General features: G+C 58.5%; 2 protein-coding genes across 3 annotated transcripts; one reads left to right on the forward strand and one right to left on the reverse strand.

Moving 5' to 3' along the window:
* The first annotated feature begins 162 nt into the window (after positions 1 to 162).
* On the forward strand, positions 163 to 6,533 carry RETSAT (retinol saturase). Its single transcript, XM_071417792.1, has 11 exons — positions 163 to 716; positions 1,026 to 1,208; positions 1,861 to 2,105; positions 2,597 to 2,798; positions 3,104 to 3,301; positions 3,387 to 3,506; positions 4,235 to 4,373; positions 4,489 to 4,598; positions 4,856 to 5,022; positions 5,242 to 5,401; positions 5,782 to 6,533. The coding sequence occupies exons 1-11, from the start codon at positions 539 to 541 to the stop codon at positions 5,925 to 5,927; spliced, it is 1,848 nt and encodes a 615-aa protein (XP_071273893.1). The 5' UTR covers positions 163 to 538; the 3' UTR covers positions 5,928 to 6,533.
* Positions 2,441 to 14,271, reverse strand: TGOLN2 (trans-golgi network protein 2). Of its 2 annotated transcripts, none has more exons than XM_071417809.1 (4): positions 14,125 to 14,271; positions 12,395 to 13,725; positions 11,800 to 11,883; positions 2,441 to 3,010 (listed from the first exon to the last, which is right to left on the reverse strand). In XM_071417809.1, the coding sequence occupies exons 1-4, from the start codon at positions 14,192 to 14,194 to the stop codon at positions 3,005 to 3,007; spliced, it is 1,491 nt and encodes a 496-aa protein (XP_071273910.1). In that variant the 5' UTR covers positions 14,195 to 14,271; the 3' UTR covers positions 2,441 to 3,004. The 2 variants fall into 2 exon arrangements, with proteins under 2 accessions (XP_071273910.1, XP_071273909.1); XM_071417808.1 differs by lacking the exon at positions 2,441 to 3,010 and adding an exon at positions 9,128 to 11,338.
* Positions 14,272 to 16,829: the final 2,558 nt, after the last annotated feature.

The raw sequence follows: 16,829 nt of genomic DNA on the forward strand, positions 1-16,829 counted from the left end.
GGCACGCGGGACTACAATTCCCTTCGTGCGTCGCGCGACGCGGAAACGGAGGCGCACGGGGCGGAGGCGTGGCCCGAACGGCGGAGCTGGAACGGGGCGGGTGCCCGGAACGGGACTCGGGGCTCCCGGAGCCTGCAGAGGGGCGACCAGACCTGGCGACACCAGTGCCACCGCCTAGTGCCAGTCCCAGCTCTCAGTATGCCAGTGCCAGCTCCCGGTGTCGCCAGCTCTCAGCGCCAGCTCCTGGTGCCCAGTGTCAGCTCTCACTTCCCAGTCCCAGCTCCCGGTGCCCAGTCCCAGTTCCCAGTGCCCAGTCTCAATTCCCAGTGCTCAGGACCAGCTCCCGGTGCCCAGTCCCAGTTCCCAGTGCCCAGGACCGGCTCCCGGTGCCCAAAGCCACTTCCTGGTCCCAGCTCCCAGTGCCCGCCCCCGCTCCTCCCCGCGGTCCCCCCGCCCCCGCCGGAGCCACCCCCATGCCCGCTGTTCCCGTCCCCGCCGCTGTTCCCGGCTCCCGGCACAGCGGGGCTCCCGCAGGACCATGGGGCTGCAGGCGCTGCTCTTCCTCGCCCCCCTTCTCCTCCTCCTCCTCCTCCTCGTCCTCTCCCTCGTGCTCCTGCGGGGCTCGGGCAGCCGCAACCCCTTCGCCACCGACAGCCGCCGCCCGCCCGGCCCGCTCGTCACCGACAAGGCGGTGCGCAGGACCGTCGTCAAGACAGGTACGGGACCCCCGGGGCACCGACTCCCCTGGCGGGATCAGACCCGGGGAAGCATCGCCAGCCCGGGGTGTGGATCATCCTCGGGACAGGACCACCACGCCGGGCTGCCATTAACTCCCCGCAGCGACATCCCCCGGGGTGGCACCACCCGAGTGTCATGGACCCCCTCCCCAGGGTGGCATTGTCACCCCGGGTGTCACGGACCCCGCCAGAGTGGCATTGTCCCCCAGTGTCCCCCCTCTCACGGCGGTTCCGGGGGTCCCCGTTCCTCCGTGGGGATCCCGCCGGTGACGCCCCCGTGTCCCGCAGCGTTCTCGGCAGAGAAGGTGCCGGCGGAGCTCGATGCCATCGTGGTGGGCAGCGGCATCGGCGGGCTGGCGGCCGCGGCGCTGCTGGCCAAGGCGGGCCGGCGGGTGCTGGTGCTGGAGCAGCACGGCAAGCTGGGGGGCTGCTGCCACACCTTCACCGAGAAGGGCTTCGAGTTCGACACCGGTACCGTTCGGGGCCCCAAATCCCCCCGGAGCCCAGGGAGGGGCAGGGGATACTCTCAGGGTGGGAGCTCCCCTGCACACTCCTCGTGTTACACAAACCATTCTCCTGCTTTTGACCCCAAAACCCTCTGGGTACAGGAAACTAAACCCCCAAAATTCCCCACAGCTGTGTGGGAGCTCCCCTGCACACAGCTCCTGTTACACAAACCATTCTGCTGCTTTTCACCCCAAAACCCTCTGGGTGTAGGATACCAAAGCCCCAAATTCCCAACAGCCAGCCCCTGTGTGGTTCCCAGCCTGGGGGATGTCACCTCAGGACATTTCTTGCTGGAAAACTTCTTGTGGTGAGACAAAGTCCAGCTCTGTATGTCCCTGAATCACTGGGATTGATTATTTACAGCAGAGATGGATAGCAAAGTGTAACAAAACTCAAAATTACCAGATAAAGACACGGTGGTCAGTGCCATTCACCCCAGCTGGGCGGCAGGTGCATCCCAGATTTTCCCTTTCCACGTGGAGCTGATGGGGTGGGGATGGTGGGTTTAGTGTGTCCTGGGGTGGGAAAATGAAAGAAAAAAGAAGGTGAAGATAAGGGAAAAAAGAGGAAAATAGAGGAAAAAAAAGGAAAATAAAGGAAAAAATGTCTATTTTAGGGATCCACTACGTGGGGCAGATGCAGGAGGGCTCCCTGATGCGGTTCCTGGTGGACCAGCTGACAGATGGGCAGCTGGAGTGGGCCCCGCTGCCGGCCACTTACGATGCCGTGGTTCTGGGGGACCCCCAGGGCTCTGGCAAGACCTTCCACATCCACTCTGGGGAGAGGGAATATTTCCGGAGGCTGAAGGAGCAGTTCCCCGGGGAGGCGGCGGCCATCGACGAGTTCCAGCGCTTGGTGAAGGTGGGGTAGCACCAGGGGAGCCTGGGTCTGGGGGGTCACACAGCGAGGGGAGCCCCCCTGGCACCTGGAGCTGGGCACCCCCAGGGAATGATGGCATCACCCCAAAAGCGTGGGGAAACACGCCAGTCTCGAAATCGGGCAAAATCGCCCCTTTCTGCCTCAAAAATGCAGCATCACGGATGTTTGGGGGAGATTTCTTTAAAGAAGAAGTTCTTTAAGGAGTTGGGGCGGAGGTCTTTAAGGAAGTTTTTCTCAAGAACCATTTTTTTGGGGGCAACTTTTGGGGAAGTTTTTTGGGAGGAACTCTCTGGAGGCGTTTCAATGGGGAAGTTTTCGGCGGAAGCTTCTCTTGAAGGAGGTTTTTGAGGGAAGGTTTTTGAGGGAGCCAGTACTCACTCCCCTTGCCCACAGCTCCCCAGCAGTGAATTCAAGGGGAAAAACTGCTTTGGAGCACGTCTGGGGCATGTCTGAGCCCCTGTTTCTCCCTGCAGAGTGCTGGCCGTGGGGTTGTGCTGCTGGGGATCCTGAAGATGCTCCCGAGGTTCCTGGCCAAGCTCCTGACCTGCTCCAGGCTGCTCCCACGGCTCTGCTCCTTCTCCCAGCTGGCCTCACGCAGCCTCAAGGAGGTGGTGGATGGTCTCACCCCCAACCCTGAGCTCCGGGCTGTCCTCAGCTACATCTTCCCCACCTATGGTAGGTGACCAGGAGGCCCTGGGGTCACGTTAAGCTCTTTAGAAACAGGAAAAAGGTAAGAACCCCCTTTTTGGAAGGTTGGCAGGAATGTTCTGGTGGGTGCTTCACCAGCATCCTTGTCCCCAAGTCACTGGCAGGTGACACGTCCCCATTGCTCATCTCCATCTCTTTCCCTCTGCGTTCTTCATCTTCCCCATGGGCTGACATCATTCCTGTACAAGGGAATGTACCAAGTGTTCTTCATCTTAAAACGTTCAGGATAAGCTCCAAGCCCACGATTTGCCCACACCCACCCCTTTTCCCAGGTGTGCTCCCCTCCAAGGCCAGCTTCTCCATGCACAGCATCCTGGTGAATCATTTCCTGCACGGCGCCTGGTACCCCAAGGGCGGGGCGGGGGAAATCGCCTTCCACACCATCCCCGTGATCCGCAGGGCCGGAGGAAACGTCTTTGGGAAGGCGCCGGTGCAGAGGATCCTGCTGGACGCCCAGGGCAGAGCCTGCGGTGAGCACCGGCCACGGGGCCGCTCCCAAAGGGGGGCTCCTTTCACCAGCACCTCATTCTCCCCCCTCTGGATTCCCCCTGCCAGGTGTGAGCGTCAGGAAAGGCCAGGATTCCGTGGATATCTTTGCTCCCGTGGTCATTTCGGACGCCGGGATCTTCAACACCTACGAGCGGCTGCTGCCGGCGGAGGCGCGGGCTCTGCCGGGTGCGGCGTCAGCGCCGGGCTCCGCCGGGGTTGCGGCGTTAAATCCCGCCCGGAGCCCCGGGGGAAAGCCGATTTACCAATTAACCCTGCAAACCCCCCGGCGCTCCTGTGCCAAGCCCGCAAAACCCAGCCCTGGCCGCTCCTTTCTTCGCGGGGGTTTCATTCTGCTTAAATTAACTGGCCCAAACTGGCTGTGGCTGGGGAAATCCTGGTTTGGTGCGAGGGTTTCCTAAAATACACAGTGCAGGGCCCTGAAATTCGCGGGAGTTGGTAGAGTGTCCTAGAAAATCTTCTGGAAGGGGGAAGGATGGGGGGAAGGGGACAGAGGTGCTTGGGAAGGGGCACAGTCCAGGTGGAAAGGGCACAGTTGGGTGGAAGGGTCACAAGTGGAGGGGTCACATCCAGGTGGAAGGGTCACAAGTGGAAGGGTCACAAGTGGAAGGGTCACAGCCAGGTGAAAGGGTGACAGTCAGGTGGAAGGGTCACAGCCAGGTGGAAGGATCACAAGTGGAAGGGTGACAGTCAGGTGGAAGGGTCACAGCCAGATGGAAGGGGCACATTGGGTGGAAGGGGCACAGCTGAGTGGCAAGGGGATGGTTTGTGTGGGTGGGAAGGGTCAGGGTTTGGTGGGAAAGCACCAGGATTGGAGAAGCCACTCCTCTGTATCCGAGGTTGCTAGAAAAGCCTGATTTCCCCCTCTAATTGCCCTTTTTCCCTCCACGCTGCAGAGATCCAGGCCCAGCTCCACATGCTGAGCCCTGGCGAGGGGGGCTTCACCGTCTTCGTGGGCCTCAGTGGCTCAAGGGAGGAGCTGGGGCTGGAGCCCATCAACTACTTCATGTTCCCAGGGAACGACCTGGATGGAATGTAGGTTTGGCTTCCCCTTGGATGTGCTTGGTTGAGCGTGAGGAGATGGATTCCTGGGCAGTGACTCAGGGGGAGCTGTGCCTGGGCCCCAGCTCAGCCCTTCCCTCTCGTGCAGCATGCAGCGCTACCTGGCTTCCTCCAGAGAAGAAGCTGCCAACAACATCCCCTTGCTCTTTGTCACCTCGCCATCGTCCAAGGACCCCACCTGGGAAATGAGGCACCCAGGTGAGGCTGACACCCAGCCACAAACGCTTGCGAGGGGTTTCAAAACTCCTGATGGGGTTTGGTGATCCCGAACAAGGAGTTTCCACTCGGGCATCCATCCCAAAGCTGGGCAGGGCTCATGGAATGCAGTCTTTGGGGTGCCTGGATGAAGGACATGGAACCCCAAAGATCTGGGGACATCCCCCAGATTTGGGGCAGCGACAGGGTGGGATGAGGGTGGGCAGAGGGACAAGCACCCCAGCCTTGTCCTCCTGCAGGAAAATCCACGCTGGCCATCGTCACCTTCGCCAGGTACGAGTGGTTCGAGGAGTGGAAGGACAAGCAGGTCCACAAGAGGGGGGATGACTATGAGGACCTGAAGAAGACTTTTGTGGATGCCATCATGCAGACTGTCTACAAGCTCTACCCTCGCATCGAGGGCCGGGTGAGGAAACACGGGGCTCAGGGGTCCTCCCCTCTACCTACCCAATGACTATGGAGTCTTGGAATAGTTTGGGTTGGAAAAGACCTTAAAGCTCATCCAGTTCCACCCCATCATGAGCAGAGACACCTTCCACCAGACCAGCTTGCTCCAATCCCCATCCAAGCTGGGCAGATTTGGATGGCCATCCCAGGATGACCACCCTGTCCCTGTCCCCCACAGATCGAGTACCTCTCGGGTGGCTCTCCCCTCACCAACCAGCACTACCTTGCCAGTCCCCACGGCGAGCTCTACGGCGCTGACCACGGCATCCCCCGCCTGCAGGCCGAGGCCATTGCCGCCCTGCGGGCAGACACGGCCGTGCCCAACCTCTACCTGACAGGTGACAGGGCCACCAGCGTCCTCAGAGCAGGACAGCTCCGGGGCAGCAGGATGGGGCGGGGAAAACCTGCAATCCTGAAATGGAATAATGGGAAGAGCCGCCGTGGGGCAGTGGGATAACGCCTGGAAAAGCAGAGTTCCGTGGTCCCAGGGGAGGAGGGAAGGGCTGTGCTCCCCCAGCTCTGGGGGCCGTCTCCCTGCCCAGGGCACAGTGGGGATTTCCTGCTGGAGACAAGGGCAGGGGGTCGTGGTTCAGAGCCCAGGGATGGTGCGGGGGCAGCTGGGAGGTGATGCCCAAACCACCCCTGATGGTTGGCTGGGATGGAGCGGGGACCGAGGGCTGCTCTCGGGGGGACCTCATCTGCTGCTCCCTTCTTGCAGGGCAGGATTTGTGCATGGGGGGTTTCATGGGGGCCCTGCAGGGAGCCATCATCTGCGCCAGCACCGTCCTCAAGCGCAACCTGTACGCGGACGTGGCGAGGCTGAAGATGCGCTTGCAGGCCGCCCACGCCAAGAAGGGAGACTAAAGGCTGCCATGCCCCAGCAGGGCCCCTGCTCCCCAGCACGCCACCCCAGCCGCCACACACCTGTAGCAGACCCGTCTCTGTGCCAAGCTGAGGGATTTCATCCAGGGCGATGCCGTTCCTATTCCCAGACAGATTGTGTTGGACCTCACCCCTGCCAAAAAAATGCATCCCCTTCCACCATCGTGTCCAGTGCTGGGCCCTGGCCATGAAGGGAGTCCCCAGGAGCTGTTGTGGCCAGGAGAGAAGTCAAGATAACCCCAAAACGGGAGCACCAGCAACTCCTGTGGCTGCTTGATCCCATCAGGATCACTGACCCCAGCCAAAGCCCACCTCCACCTGCAGCCCCAGAGCTGTGTGAGAGCTTGCAGGCTGTCCAGTGCTTCCAGAGTCATTCCTGGGAGCAGCAGGACCCCAGCCCTCCAGAATTCCCAGTGTTCGGGTGCTGCTCTCCCCCATTGCCCCAAGGCATCCGTGGAACAAGCTGATGCTCCTTTAGCAGCCACAAAGTCCTTCTGTCTGCTGGTAAAAGCTTGGGAACAGGATGAAAGTCCTCTCCAGATGGGAAGGGAAGCACGTGAGACTGGAAGCAATAAAATAGTGATCATGTTCCTGGGGTTTGTGCCTCATGATGGGTCAGCGGGGCTGGGGGTTGTGAGGGAGAAGGGGAAGCAGGATGGAATGTGCTGATGGAGCACGGAAAAACATGGAAGCATGGAAAAACAGAGCCCAGAGCCAGCGGCTGAGCAGTGTGAGTGACCGAGCAGGGAATAGTGTGACCGTGCTGGAAAGGAGCCCTGGAAAGAGGCTTGAAGGCTGATCTGGCAAAGAGGATTAGATCACTGAGCAGAGAGATAATTCAGTGATGGGATGGGATTTGCAGAGAAGGTGAGCTCTGCCAGGAGAGATCAGCCAGAGGCAGGCCCTCGAGGAGCCCAGGGGCACAGCAGGGAACTGGGGAGGCTGCTCTGGGCACCTCCAGCCAGGTGAGACCCCACCTGCAGAGCCTCCCCCAGCTCTGCTCCAACACCAGAGGGTTGTGGAGCTTCTGGAGCGGGTCCTGAGCAGGCCATGGAGCCAGGCTGGGAGAGCTGGGGGTGTTCACCTGGAGAAGGCTCCAGGGAGAGCTCAGAGCCCTTCAGGACCTAAAGGGGCTCCAGGAGAGCTGGAGAGGGACTGGGGACAAGGGATGGAGGGACAGGACCCAGGGAATGGCTCCCAGTGCCAGAGGGCAGGGCTGGATGGGATCTTGGGAATTGGGAATTGTTCCTGGGAGGGTGGGCAGGCCCTGGCACAGGTGCCCAGAGCAGCTGGGGCTGCCCCTGGATCCCTGGCAGAAGAGCCAGGTCCTCTTCCCAGGGACCCTCTGGAGAGCAGAAACATCTGATTCAGGCCCAGAACAGTGCAGTGACACCCAGCCTTCCCCCTGCAGCTCCAAGGAGACCCAAACCTGCCTCTCCTCCTGCTTTTCTCACCCCAAAGAGCTCTAACCCTGCAAATGCCATCTCAGTCACGTTGGTGTTTTTTTAATCCACACAAACGGTCCCAGGCCATGGAATTTGTCATGCAGAGGCAAAGCTGATGTGTTTGCTTGGCTGTGCCTTGCCCATAAGGAAAATACCTGTTGTGAGATCAGCCCAGGTTCAGCTGTTTGCCCAGGAGGCCGTGCAGGACTCAAAGCTTTCAGGAGAGGAAGATGAGATCAAACAAACCCGGGGAGGTTAATGGGGTTTGCAGGCCAGGGGGCAGAGTGGAGGTCAGGGAGAGGCTGCAGCAGCATTTCACAGAACCCTGGAACCCTCTGGGCTGGAAAAGCCCCGAGACCACCAAGTCCAACTGCCAAGGCCACCAGTGCCCCATGTCCCCAGGTGCCACATCCACACAGCTGCTGAATCCCCCAGGGATGGGGTCTCCACCCCTGCTCAGGGCCTGGACTGCTGTTTCCATGGAGCAATCTTCCCAACATCCAACCTGGCCCAGCCTGAGGCCATTTCCTCCCATCCTGTCCCCTGTGAGCAGAGCCCAGCCCCAGCTGGTGCAGAGCTCTCTCTGCAGAGCAGCAGCAGGGTTGAAGGGCACAGCCCCAGCCCTGTGCCTGCTTTCACCCAGTTTCTCATGCATGAAAGCTCCTCCACCCTCAGGGCCTCTCTGCTGAACTGCCTCTATCACAATGCCTCAATCCTGCCCCGATAAGCAGAGCCCAACCCAGCTGGCAAAGCATTTCTGATTTTATTTGACATTACTTCCCCTCGTGGACTTTGGCTCGGGGGCAGCCACCCCCACATGACCCCACGGGCACTCCCCACCCCCGGGATGCCCCCAGTGCTTCCTGCACCAGGCACAGGACCTGTCCTGCCTGCCAAAGCATTCTGGGGCCTTTCCAGCCCTCTGAGACCAGGGTGGGAGCAGGCGGGGGGGTTCACGAGCTCTGGGAGCACAGTGCAGGGGGGTTTTGGGAAATCACCCTAAGGACACAGAGCAGAGCAGTGCTGTGAGCCCCTGGCAGCAGGGCTGGGAACTGGGGGCTCTGCAAGGTCTCTGCCAACCCCACATCCCCATGGATTCTTCCTGTGACCCCCCCTTTCCACCCTTTTTTCCTCCTGCAAGCTGTCAGTAACGCACCCCCAGGAAAGCCAGGAGCCCTCCCTGCTCCCAGCCAGGCCTGGAGGAGAGGGGAAGGCGGGATTTCCTCCTGGGAGGGAAAGGAGGCGGGGGAAAGGAGGGACGTTCTTCCATTGCTGGCAGGAACCCCTCCCCAGAGTGCCCTGGGCACCTTCTCTCCCTGCTCTGCGCCTCTCCAGTGTCGCAGCTGCTGCTGCTCCTGCCAGCCGGGACATGCTGGCACTGCCCTCGGGGGCTGTCTGCAGGAGAAGGGAGAAATCCCAGAGCAGAGCTCAGGACTAAGCTGTGTCCAGAACAGTTTAATCTCCTCTTGGGCACTGACCTGAGAGCACCCAGTGGAGCTGGGCTGATACTGGGCCCTGGAAAGCAGACTGGAAACTTCAAATCCGCTCTGGCCCGGGCCTGTCTGGGCTCCTTCCGGCTGCACACGGAGCTCTGAGCACAGACAGCTCCACAGAAACAAGGCTTTTCATAAAAAAATCTTATTTTGCATAAAGACGAGCCACCCTGCACCTTTGGTGCCAGGTGTCAATGAAAACCATGCAAAGAACGTGAAAAAAAACACAAAACCAAGAGAGAAGTGAAAATTCAACCTTTTGTGTCTCTTTTAATCCATTTACTGATTTCACCACACAGAAAATTAAAAGAAAAACAGTACAAAGAACTGTAAAAAATTCTGATCCTTCCAAGCAAGGTGCATTGCACTGCAGCAGAAAACAAATCATGTGCTGGTTCAAGCCTAAGAAGTAGGAATATTTGGCAAAAACCCCCTCTGTACCAACAGACAGCATCCATGGAAAACACGTGTGTCCAAAGGGAGAAGGTTCTGTGCACCTTGATCCCTTTGGGACACGTTGCATAAACACCATAAACCCAACAAACCGGGAGCAACCCCAGAGGTTTGGGGCAGCCCAGGCTGTTGGCAGAACACAGCAGCCTCGGGAAGTGCTGGTGGGGAGATTTTGGGGGAAAAGGCCCCAGTTCAGGCTGCTGTGAGCCCTGCCCCTCCCCAGACCCTGAGGTGTGTCCTCGTCACCCTAAGGAATGCTTGGCTCAACTGGGATCGGTGCTTGAGGTCCAAAATATCCCCTCCCCTGCTGGCAGCAGGGTGGGATTCCCACAGCCTGGAGCAAGAGAGGGTCTGAAACAGCTCCCAGGATAGAAAAGCAAGTAGACGGTGAAAAAATAAAAAGCCTTTCTAAATTATTATTCAATTAAAAAAAAAAAAAAAAAGACAAACCAGGACGAAGCCAGCGTAGAGCAGTCGCACTCCAAAAAGCACACACACTGCAAAAACCCTGGCCAGAGCAGCACAGGTACCCCACACACTGCAGCAGGGTTTGTCTCCCTGCCGTGCCCAACGAGTGCTCCCCTCCCCAGCCCCCAGCCTGGCTGATCCCCCAGGGGCTCCGGGCCTGGAGCTTCCCACCCTTTTTCCCCAGAGCTGCATTCCCAGCCCTGTTTCCCTTTGCCCTCCCTCCAAACAACTCCTGCAAGTCCTTTTAGCATCCTAGATGTTTCCTAGGGAAACCCTGAGAACTCTTCAAAGCCAAGAGGGACTCTGATGCTTGCCAAGAGCCAGCAAAAGGGGAAAGGATGATTTTAGGGTTTGGAGAAGGCCAGGCCCTCTCTCCCCTCTTGGAATGAACCATTAAGAAATCAAAAGTAGAGCTGCAGCTTTCACAGTGACCAGGAGACAGCTCTGCCCTTGTCCAAGGTGAGCACAGGGCGAGGAGCTGATGGTTCCCAAGCCTGGCAAGGCCAGAAAAAGCCCCCAGGAGGAATTTAACCATCCTGGTACTCTTCCTGTGCAGTCAGTGCAGGACTGGCACACGCCTGGCACCTGATGTGGCAGAGCTGGGTGCCCATGTGAGGAGCTCTGGGCTCCTCAAATCCTTTTTTTTCCTGGAAAAATCCAAAGCAGGAGCCAAGCAGGTACTTTGTGCCCTCTCCAGAAACATCCCAGCTTGAAGAAACCTCTGGGGAGTAGAGCTGCAGTAATGAAAACCTCACAGGTGTGAGTGAGGCACCAACCCTTGGGCTGACCAGTACCAGTCCAGCACTGGAGGCACTGGGAGCCTCCCTCATCCCAAACTCCTCAGGGACTGACACTCCTTCCTTCCTGCACCTGCCAAGGGCAGGAAGCAATCTTCCCATCTGAATCCCTGAGCCAACAGGGCATGGATAGCCCAGCCTGAGCCCCTCCTCCACAACCAGCACCCCCAGTGCACACAGCTGAACTGGGAGCACTGGGAGGGAAGAGACCTGCATGCAGCACAAAGCGTTTGAGCTACAAAAACTGCTTCAGCATGGCCAGAGGTGCGTGTGAAAAAGGGAATCTGGGTGTGAGACTGATCAGGGAGAGAAACCCCAAATCCGAGTCTGTGCTGGGTCAATGCCAAACAAGAGAACTCAGGTGCTCCCAACCTGAGCATCCAAACCCAACAGGTGGAGAAGGAGGGGCAGGAGGAGACCAAGGCAGCTTCGTTCCCAGGCAAGGGACAGTCCCATGGCTCATTGTGCAGCAGATCCTTAATTCCCCCCCAGAAGGAGGGGTCAGTCCAGCAGATGGCAAATTCCATTGCATTGGGACACAAATCCTGGGTCTGGCTTTTCCAGCAGTCAGACACCCAGGGGGAAAACAAGGCAGCTGGGAAAGGAGCAATTCAGGGAAGTGAGAGGTTTTATCAAGGTGCAGGTGCAAAACAAAAAGCATCTCCCCTCCTTGCCGTGGAGTGGAATCCAGCTGTGGCAGCACTGCACCCCCGCCATCATCTGAGCAGGAATTAGATCTGGAAAGGCAAAAGGAAAGGTTGGGACTGCCTGAAAGCTCAGAATTAACTCTGCTGCTCTGTCCAGACTCGAGTGGGCTGAGAAGCTCCCAAAGCAAGCACGAGCTCCTTCCTGCCTTTGCCTTCCTAACTTTCCTCTTCCTGTGGCAGAGAATAACTACAGGCACATCTGAAGGGCAAGAGGTGGAACAAGGCTTCAAGGGAGAGAAGAAAGGGATTCCTCCACAAATCCTGCCCTTTGATCAGTGACATCCAGCACAGCCCAGCTCCCATCTGTGCCCTGGGGCAGCTCTACCAGCACTCCTCAGTCTCACTTTCTCCAAAACGCTGTTTCTGCACCAAACTGTGCTTCCTAAGCTGCCTCAGCTGGGGCTTTGGGACCCTTTCTAATGCAAAGGGACAATATTTTGTGTTCCCAACACACACCAGGCACGCCACCCCCACTTTGGGCTGGCTCTCACCTTCTGATCCAGTCTCTGATAATCACCAGATTTGGGCCGCCGACCAGTTTTGGATCTTTTTCCTTCCAGAGCAAAAGCAATGATCTTTGGAGAGAGAAAAATGGAGACAGGGTGAGTGGAACAGCAGCTTCCAACACAGGCTCACCTTTGGATTTTCATTTTCCTGCTCCCACAACCCTTTTCCCCTGACCAAGCACTCGGAACATGTAAATGCCAGTACTCAACCATTCCTAAGATGGATAATGAGGTTTGCTCAACAAGCAGAAAACAGGAAGAATTATCTCTCTTTTTTTGTCCTCCCTCAAAACCAGCTTTATGTGAGGAAAAACAACCCCAACCTTGTGATGCTGCTACAGAAAACTGCCAGGAGAAAACTGGCAGAGATAAGATGGAGAGATCCACACCCCTTTGTGGTTTCACCTCTCAGCTGAAAACCAGCGGCAGAGCTGAGAACACCCAGTTCCCATCACATCCAACCCATTCCTGGTCACAGGAACCCTCCCATCGCTGTGGGACCACAGGAATGTGGACCAAACTGGGAGATACTGGTGTGGAACCAGTCAGGAGGAGGGGAAAGGGCTGGCAGGGCACTCACCTTGCGTTTGTTGTGGTAGGCCACGTACAGGGCTGCCACAATGACAGCTGTGGTCACCAGGTAGGCAAAGAAGTGGCTGCTCTCCGAGCGGGGCCTGGGCAGGGAGGGACCACTCCTGTCCCTGTCCTGCTCCAGGGAGGTGTCACTGCCCTCCCCAGCCTTGCCCACGTCCTCCAGGGCGCTCTCTTCGTTCTCCAAGGAGCTGTCACCATCCCCAGCAGGGGCAGCAGAGTGAGACACGGGGCTCTGCTCCTCCTGGGAGTTCTGAGCACTGTCCTGGCCCTGGGGCTGCTCGCCAGCAGCACTGCCCTGGCTCTCAGTCTGGGCCGGCTGCCCTCCTTGGCTGGTGGCCCCGTTTGTGCTGGCCTTGTTGGCAGCCCTGTTCTTGTCACTGTTGTCCTGGTTGGTGCCATCCTGGGTGTTGCTCTGGTCCTGGTTGGTGCTGGCCTGGGTGTTGCTGTTCTGGTTGGTGCTGCCACTTGTGCTCTTGCTGTCCTTGCTCTTGCTGTCCTTGCCCTTGCCCTCGTTGTTGGCCTCGTTGTTGTTGCTGTTGTCCTGGTTGTTGCTGCCATTTGTGTTCTGACCGTCCTTGTCATTGCTGCCCTTGGTCTTGTCATCCTTGTTGCCCTCCTCCTCAGTGTCCCCTGCCTGGTTGCCAGCCTGGCCGTTCTTGCTGACACTGTTCTGCTGGTTGTTTTTGTTGTTCTGGCTGCCATTTCCATCGTTAGTGCTGGTCCCTGTATTGCCCTGGCCACCAGTGCCACTGCTTTGGTTGCCCGTGTCTGCAGTGCTGGAGTCTTTACTGCCATGGCCATCATTGCCCTGGCTGACACCGCCGGTCCCTGTATTGTCCTGGCTACCAGTGGCACTGTTTGGGTTGGCCTGGACATCAGTGCTGCTGCCTGCGTTGTCCTGGCCATCACTGCCTGTCTTGCCTGTGTTACCACTGCCTGCGTTACCATTGTTGCTGTTCTGGTTTTCACCTCCTTGTCCCCCACCTCCTCCATTGCTGTTTCCATCACTGCCATTTCCACCTTGGCCCGGCTGACCAGTCTCTGTACCGCTGCCTTTCTGTGACTCCTCTTTCTCCTTCTTCTTCTTCTCCTTCTCGTCGTTGCTGCCATTTACAGTTGGGTTGTTTTCCTGCTGTTTGTTTGCCGTGTTTTCATCTGTGCTGGTCCCGCCGCTCGTTTGGGGTTTGCCATTGTTGGAGTTATCACTGTTTTTATGCTCGTCTCTGTTCCCTGGGGCTGTGTCGGTGTGCTCCCCGCCTGCTCCGGCTCCCTGGGACACCGTGGAAGATCTGTCGGACTCTGTCTGCGGGGTGTCTTCTGCAGCGGCAAACACGGGGAGCCCGGTCAGTGAGCACCGGGGGGAGACCCCGAGAGGGGCGGCGGGACCCGGGGGACACGGCACAGGAGCCGGGGAGCCCAGAGGGAACGGGAACCCCGGGGGAGCGGGGGCTGGCAAGGGCGGAGAGGGAACCCCGGTGACCCCTGGTGAATCTCGGGGAGCGGGGGTTACCGAGGGCGGGGGGGAACCCTGGTGAACCTCGGGGGAACGGAGATCAGGGGTTGCCAAGAGTGGGGGGGGGAACCCCCGGTGACCGAACGCGGCGGAACCCCAAGGGGAGAGGAGACCCCCAAACCGAGCGCGGTGCCTGACCCCTCGCGGCCCCAGGGCTTCGACGCCCCCTCCCGCCCCCGCGGCAGTGTCCCGGCGCGGCGTACCGGAGGCGCAGAGCCTCAGGAGCAGCACCGACAGCACCAAGAGCAGCGGCAGCGCCCGCGGGACCTCCATGGCGGGCGGCCCCTCAGCGCCGGCTCGGCCGCTTCCGGGCACGGCTCTCGCGAGAGCGGGGAGGGAGCGAGAACGGCGCCGAGGAGGCGGAGACTGAGCTAAATTTGAATATTTAGGAGGAGAGTCTCCGTATGGGGCGGAGCTTGCTAAGGGGCGGGGCTGCGGGCGTTAACGCGCGGGTGGGGCGGAGCTTGTTCGGCTGGGGGCGGGACTTGAGAGTCCCTTTGGGAGGCGATTGGCGCCCCCTGGCGGTCACGGCCGAATTTTGGGGTAAAACGCGAGGGTTTGGGGTAAAACCCGCCGGTTCGGGGTAAAACCCGAGGGTTTGGGGTGAAACCCGCCGGTTCCGGGTCTGTTTCCCGGCCCTGGGAGCCCAGGGCGGGCAGTCAGTGAGAGAGGCAGTGACTGCAGCCCCAGACAGGCGCTGGGAGTGCACTCCTGGTTCTGGAGTGGGCGAGGTTGGGGGACAGCTGGCAGGAAATCAGGGCTCCTTTTCCTTTTCCTTTCCCCTTTCCTCCAGGACAGCTCTGGAGAACCTGCTGGTTTTGGTAATCTGCTATTTTTCGGGTATTATATATAAATTTCTTTAAGTACCCTGTTATTTTTTTGATTTTTAAACTTTTTTTGATACCTGTTGTTTTTCGGATGCTGTTTCACTTTTTTGGATAACCTGTTGTTTCCCTTTCTTGGCCCAAGCAGGCATGTCCTGCTGCACAGCAGCGATTCCCAGCAGAGCAGGAAACTGTCAGCAGGCACCCAGGACTGTTCACTTATTTTTGTTTATCTGGTTTCGACTGTTAAATCTCCCTTCTCCAGGCTTGAATATCCAGGAATCTGTCTCCAGCAGGGATCACACTCTTCCATGGGTCCGTGACCCGCTGCAGTTGCTCCATTTAACCCTAAAACAGAGGAAAAACATCACATGGAAACCAACACGGTGCTGGGGAATAATCCTGCCTTGGAGTGTGGCGGGAGATCCGGCTGAATTTCTCCTCTCATGGTTTCTTTTTCCCGATCCCTGGGGAATCTCAGCTCCATTCAGCACATTCCAGCAGTCCCTGCTGCCCGTGCCAGCCTTTCCAGGGAGACCAGAGCAGCTGGCCCAGCGCTTTTTGGGGATTTAAACAGAAAACCGAGGCTGTTTCTCATGCTCGGCTTCCACCCACCCCCTGGAAGTCCGGAGAGGCTGAGCTCAGGCCAAGTTTGTGCCTCTGGAGTTGGGATTCTGCCCCAAGCACCGTGGGCAGCACAGGATCCAGCATTTCTGAGGATGAGGAGCACCAGTGCCCTCCCCTCGCCTCCTGGTCCATAGATCCTGGGGTATCCCAGGCTGGGAGGGACCCCCAAGGACCCCCCAACACCTGAGCCCGCACTCACCTGAGCTGAGCTCCGTCCCACCTTCAGGTTTGGGGCGCTCCCGGTGCCCTCTGCTCTCACCAGTCCCCGCAAATTCACTTTTTGGGGATGGCTCTTTCCCAGAGCAGGCTGGACACGCAGATCTGGCCCTAATTAGCGCTAATTGGGGTGTTTTCACCGCTGTCCCAAGGTCTGGTGTCAGGATAATAAAGTCCTCACCTCGCCCGACGTGTCTGCATCCCCCAGCCCGCCCCTTCCCCCCCGAGGGCTAATCTGCTCGGGGTAAAGGATCAAAAGGAGAAACAATTAGCAAATGGAAGAATTTAATGACGCTAATTAAAATGTATTAAGTGTAGCCAGTGCCTCTGCAGCAGCTGCTTTGGCAGGAGCCCCGAGGACGGGAGCTGCAGCCTCACCCCGGACATCTGGCGCGCCCTCCCCTCCAGCCCCCGAGCAAAAAGGGGTTTGGAGAAACCTCGGAGCTCGTGCTGCAGCCCCTAATTAGCTCCGTCTCTGCAGGAGACCCCCGGGACCTCATTAGGCTTTGCAATTAGTGCCTGGCCAGCCTGCAGGGGGGCAGGGCTGCAATTAAACAATCGGGAGGAGGTGACAGGAGGAGCCCCGTGTCCAGAAAAGAGCCAGGAGAGCGCCCAGGTGCTCCCAAGGTGTCCCAAAAGCTCTCCTGGATCCCCTGGAGGCACATCCAGAGAGTCCAGCCCTGCTGGGGACTATCCCGGACCTCCCTTATCCCGGGCTGCCAGCTCCATTTCACCCCCCAGCTCTGAGGAACATCGCCCACCCTGCCCAAAGCCGAGTGGAGCCCCGGACCTCCTGGTCACACCATCCCAAATGGAAAGACACTGGATTTTTTCAGGGTTATATACCCCAGAGTTTCCCTCTTCTAGAACCAGGGAATGGTTTAGGCTGGAAGGGACCTTAAAGGACAACTCCAGTCCCCTCCCGTGGGCAGACACAGCTCCTGTGGGAGCATTCCGGAGGATAATAAAATCCAAAAAGATCCCATTTTCCGTGGACAGCCACCCTGAATCCTGCATTTTCACCCCCATGATGGGACCATTCCGGAGGACAATAAAATCCAAAAAGATCCCATTTTCTGTGGACAGCACTGCTCCCCTGGTGTCACCTCCTGCCCAGGAGCAGGGCTTGGGGACCGAGTGCTCCTGGCAGGGCTCACCCCAGCCTGCCCCAGCTCCAGAGCACCACCAGGGAGTGGAACAGATGTTCCCTGTCCCTATGGGAAAGCTTCGAGTCAAACAAA

The sequence above is a fragment of the Agelaius tricolor genome, unplaced genomic scaffold, assembly GCF_023055355.1.
Source record: "Agelaius tricolor isolate 1412-34295 unplaced genomic scaffold, bAgeTri1.0.p SCAF_70, whole genome shotgun sequence".
Classification (NCBI taxonomy): domain Eukaryota; kingdom Metazoa; phylum Chordata; class Aves; order Passeriformes; family Icteridae; genus Agelaius; species Agelaius tricolor.

What these genes read in the sequence shown, in the direction of transcription:
- TGOLN2 (XM_071417809.1), bottom strand. Translation starts at nt 14,194, where the DNA reads ATGGAGGTCCCGCGGGCGCTGCCGCTGCTCTTGGTGCTGTCGGTGCTG. An exon ending in CCTGAGGCTCTGCGCCTCCG is followed by an intron (nt 13,726 to 14,124) that starts GTACGCCGCGCC and finishes TTGCCGCTGCAG; the next exon opens with AAGACACCCCGCAGACAGAG. An exon ending in CCTACCACAACAAACGCAAG is followed by an intron (nt 11,884 to 12,394) that starts GTGAGTGCCCTG and finishes CTCTCTCCAAAG; the next exon opens with ATCATTGCTTTTGCTCTGGA.
- RETSAT (XM_071417792.1), top strand. Translation starts at nt 539, where the DNA reads ATGGGGCTGCAGGCGCTGCTCTTCCTCGCCCCCCTTCTCCTCCTCCTC. An exon ending in CAGGACCGTCGTCAAGACAG is followed by an intron (nt 717 to 1,025) that starts GTACGGGACCCC and finishes CGTGTCCCGCAG; the next exon opens with CGTTCTCGGCAGAGAAGGTG. An exon ending in GGGAACGACCTGGATGGAAT is followed by an intron (nt 4,374 to 4,488) that starts GTAGGTTTGGCT and finishes CCTCTCGTGCAG; the next exon opens with CATGCAGCGCTACCTGGCTT.